Source organism: Condylura cristata, unplaced genomic scaffold (genome assembly GCF_000260355.1).
Source record: "Condylura cristata isolate star-nosed mole 26May11 unplaced genomic scaffold, ConCri1.0 scaffold00024, whole genome shotgun sequence".
In the NCBI taxonomy this organism is placed as follows: Eukaryota; Metazoa; Chordata; class Mammalia; order Eulipotyphla; family Talpidae; genus Condylura; species Condylura cristata.
Window position 1 is genome coordinate 17,460,490 of NW_004567125.1, and position 4,655 is coordinate 17,465,144.

At 40.3% G+C, this 4,655-nt stretch overlaps 1 protein-coding gene across 1 annotated transcript in view; it reads left to right on the forward strand.

The window, feature by feature from the left end:
- The window catches only part of LOC101618769 (chromosome unknown open reading frame, human C1orf105), a 24,141-nt gene extending 22,887 nt beyond the window's left edge, over positions 1 to 1,254 (forward strand). Inside the window, exon 7 of the mRNA XM_012728914.1 lies at positions 914 to 1,254. Within this exon, the coding sequence (XP_012584368.1) occupies positions 914 to 1,059 (146 nt within the window). The 3' untranslated portion in view covers positions 1,060 to 1,254. The remainder of the gene's footprint in view (positions 1 to 913) is intronic.
- The last annotated feature ends 3,401 nt before the right edge of the window (positions 1,255 to 4,655 follow it).

Sequence of the window (4,655 nt, forward strand, 5' to 3'; positions counted from 1 at the left end):
TTTGGGTTGACTTTTGCCCATGAGGGGATGGGTAACTTCAGGTGTTTGATTTATACGTTATATTCTCTGTGTTCTGTATTGTATATTTACTGTATTAAAGTCCCTTTTCATTAAAGTTTTATATGTTTTGTCTTGACGAGGCAGATGGCAGACCCCACTTAGAGCAGGCAGGTTTGGGGCTTCAGTGGTGCTCTCTCCCTGTCCTGTAACAGATAATCCACAGACAGGTAACCCAATTCACATTGGGGTACCCTATAACATAGTGACTCCTAATACTTGAGATGTTTCCATAGGTTCTCCTTTTGGACCTCCTTGACAAGAGTTATAAATGCTCAAATGTTGTGGGGGGTAAAATGATTCTGTTGTGTCATCTGTGGGCTCCAGTGTTGGGAAATGTGCAGGATGAGAGATTACTCAAAGTCCTGTGGAGTAGGGAGAAGCCTAGAGGGGCTACACAGATGTGCAGCCCCCCACCAAAGGCAGTCTCGTATTTGTTAGCATCAAGTACACAGGGAGCCTTCATAAGAGGTGGGGGAGCAGTAACTGGGGATATAAGCTGGTGTGGAAAGACCGGACCTGTTGCCTGGGGGCTCTAATTGTTTCTGCTGGCCAGAACATATCTCTAGGCTCGTATCTGCCCCCTGTTTCCAGCAGATACTGGTTTCCCAGTATGTTCCTCACATCAGGACATTTGCCCTTGGCGAGAGGGCTGATAAGCAGGAACTCTGGACACCAAGATAGTATCCCCAAGAACAAGAAGGGCCAAGGATCCTACCCTACTTTAAGGAATTTTTATCTGCATTTGAATCTGTTTTAAATTAAGGTCTTAGGTAACTTCTGGTTATTTTGAATTTCTTTTAAAGTAGAATATAAGCTGCCCTTGTCCATACACCTCTCTTGTACTGTCCTCCAGAGAGCAACCGCTACAGGCTGCCCATTATGGGCCCCAGGCTAGCTGTTTTCCATGGAATGCTGTCAGATGCCTACAGAACTCTACAGGAATCACAACTCTCTTCTATACCAGAAAAGAAGCCAGAGGGCAAGATGAAGAGGTGGTAAATGCTTGGAGCCCATCCCCCCATCCCCACCCCTAGAGCAAACACACCCTCACCAAGCCAGTGCCTTCAACCATTTCCTCCATCCAAAAAGATGGCTCAATTTTGTCTTCCTTAAAGTTGCTAAAATTCTAACTCTTCCTACTGTCTTCTAATTCCTCCTGGAGACAAAGTGATGATGTTATAAAGACTGATTAAAACAGAGCATGTTGAATGTCATTCATTTTTTTCTGTTAAATATCCTTAATTGTATTACAACAGATAACCTTCTGTTTCTAAAACATGCATATTCTGGGAAAATGATTTCAGTTCTTCCTTCAGGGCAGGGAACCAGGGATGGCTCCAGGAGATACCTCCCAATTCAGCCTGCTAAGAATAAAAGAGAGAGATGAAAGTCACCCCTCTGTCCTTTTCTCTGTCACTTAACTCTGGTAGATAACAGAGGACACGGATGCAATAACTGGAAAAAGGCAAGTGATTGGCTGTCACTCTCCTTAAGACCAGGAACTTGACCTTGTTCTGCTCTCTGCGTATGACCTCCTGTGGTGTCTCCTGTAGCTCAGATGTTTAATCTTTGCTCAGTCAAATCCAAATCAAATGTTTGTATTTGGTAGTTTGGTTGCTTTGATTTGAAGATGTATACTTTCAGTTCTTTCCTGACCCACCTGTCAGCAGAGAGGGAGACAAAAGAAAATTCTGTGCTTGCAAATACTATTTTTATAGGCACATATCTTTCATGCCCACCTTCAGGAGAACTTTATTAAAAAAAAAATTTTAAAGCCCCTTCAGATCAAGTGAAGAGAAATTAGACAAATACCAATGATGTCACTTACATGTAGAATATAGAGAAAATAAACAAAAGGTCAGATAATGCCAAACTAATAACAAACTCTAGAAATCTGACAGTAGAATTGAGGCTATCAGAAGGGAAATGGAATAGGGGAGAACAAATTAGGGAGGGCGCACAGTGGACTCTGGTGGAGGACTCTGGGTACTGTGCTGGTGGATGTGGTGTGGTTACAGCCTCTGAAGAGGGAGATCCTGTACCTCTAAACCATAATCAGTGCTAAAAACCAGTGTTGCCTGTTTCAAAAAAGAATGACTCCTCCTCATTCTTACAAGGCAATGGCCTCACAGGATCCTCTGAACCTGAATTAGTAGACACTAGGCTGACTTGAGATCCCAACTCTGTGTTGACTGTATTTGAAGAATAAATTTGAGAAATCTCTACTCAGTGGCCTAGTGCCTACTTCTTGCACACACACACACACGAACTCAACACATCCAGAAATGCTTCACTGCCCTGTATTTGTGGTTACGATTCTTAGTTTCAGTCTAGAGTTCAAAAACTCCAAGAACAGTACACAGTTCCTCTAAGGGTGAAAAGCATATGCATGAATTACAATTCCTATTTTACATAATTATCAAAATACACACAAATATTTCCTTTCTTTGTAAATTGATATATATATATATATATATATATATAGTAAAAGGACTTGGGGCACCTACCACCTTATAGTAGGTGGGGACTTTCACATGCCAAGCATAACTGCTGGCCGTTTTTGAGGCAAACTGAATATTATGGACTAGTCAGAAGGAACACTTCCTAGGTCTCATTTGAAGTTTACTCTAGAGTAGAAGGGTATTTCCAAAATGTCATCAAGAAAGAACAGATTTCTGCTGCTTGCTAGTATCTTAGCACGGTAACTGAGTGATGATGTGGTTCTTAAACTGTTGATCTTAGAAACTTTTGAACTTAAATATTGAGAGTTCTAAGGGAATTTTAAAATATGGGTTCTAACACTAGGTAGTTATCCTATGAAAATGGAGAATTTTTATAAGCACAATAACATTCAAGCATATCTTCCAACAGCAGTCAGAGGACAACATCACCTGCCATGTAGCCTCTGGGAATCTCCATGCCCTTTAAGAAAAGAAAGACTATAGTGTCTTAGTATTACTATGAAAATAATTTGACCTCATAGATACTCCCAAAAAGTTTCAGAGATTCCCAGGGTTCTCTTGACCATACTTTGAGAAATGGTGGTATACATGATATATGCTTACATCCTCAGTATTCAGGGGGAAGGAGGGGTACCACCTGATTGTCTGACCCCTTGGCAGAGATAGTAGCCAGAGGCAGAAGCAGGTTTTCAAAGTCTGTTTGATATCACTTCCCTTTGCTCATGTTTACTTGATAATCTTCATCTTTTTCTTAGTAATTTCTGGTGTGAGAGTGTGGCCTGACCAGTTGGCTGAAGAACTATCATTCCCTTTGAGCTCTCATTTGTCTATAGGGCTGGTTGTATGTTTATTTGCCTTTGGTTTGTACACAGTCTTTTCCTTGAATCTGAGATCCAAACCTGGATGTGTGGCTTTAGTTCACTAGCCATGATTTAACAAAAGCTTTGTTGAACATTAGGCAGTTGTCAGATTTCCCTATTTGCCCCTGTAATCAAACCCTAGAAAGAAATCATACTGGGGGCTGAATGTCCTAAATCCAAAAGTCCAGCTTTTTAACAAAATTCTATGCATAACCAGTCTGATGCCACTATTTCGAGTTAAACTTGGAAAGAGGTCTATGAGAATGCTGACTGACCTTTCTTTATGAGTAGGAATGTTTGAAAGAAATAATCTTTTCTATGGTAATAAGTTTTTAATAAATGTCTCATCTCTCTTTTAAACAATTAAATGAAAGACTATTATGCACACTAAGCTTTGCTTCTCGTTATACTAAGGGAATCAAATGGTTGACTCTTCTTCAGTCCTCCTGGGTGCAATCTTTTCAGTACTGAGTTGGATTCCTAGAGGTAATAGTTTGAACTCGTCAGTTATTATTTAACCTGCAACATGTTTCAAAGCTTCATTTAAAAAGCTCTCATAATAGGTCAGGACAAGTTCTTCACTATAAAAATCTACTCAAAAAGATCTGCTCATAATGTTATTCTTGGTTCAAAGTCATGTATAGTTCAGATTAATTTTTTAAATGGACACAATCTTGGGTAAATTTTTTTTATTTGTTTCAAACTTGGCTTTTGTGCTTTTAAAAATGAATGATTCCTGTGGTAATAAAAAGTCACAGAAATGAGTAAGACCTGCTCTTACTCTTTAGTTTTCATTCATCCCAACAGGAAAATTAGAAGCCAGTCAGCACAATTCCTTTATGGCCAGGAGTGAAGGGAAATGCTATATTTAGAAAAATTCATGTTGTAATTAGGAAAAAAACAAAGTCAAGTTGTAACGCAAGGCCGCTGTCATCTCCAGCCCCAGGTTTAACCTTGAGAAACTTTGCAGACTTCCCTGCTCCGTGCCCTGCTCACAGCCAATCTCTCTTGTACCCAACTGTCTAAGCTCAGGGGAAGCTGTGCTTCCTGGGCCATGTGGTATTACACATCAGAGCCGCCCCTCTTCTTTCCAGAATACGTCCCAGAAACATATGACTACAAGCAGCATCAGTGTAATAGGTTTAGTAAAGCTGCCTTATCTTCTCCTAAGAAAAGTCCTTTTGGGTGTAGTTACTCCATGGGGGGAAGTCTTAGGAACAAGGGAAGTATTGCACAACAGGATACAGAGGACTTCCAAGAATTCAAGACCAAA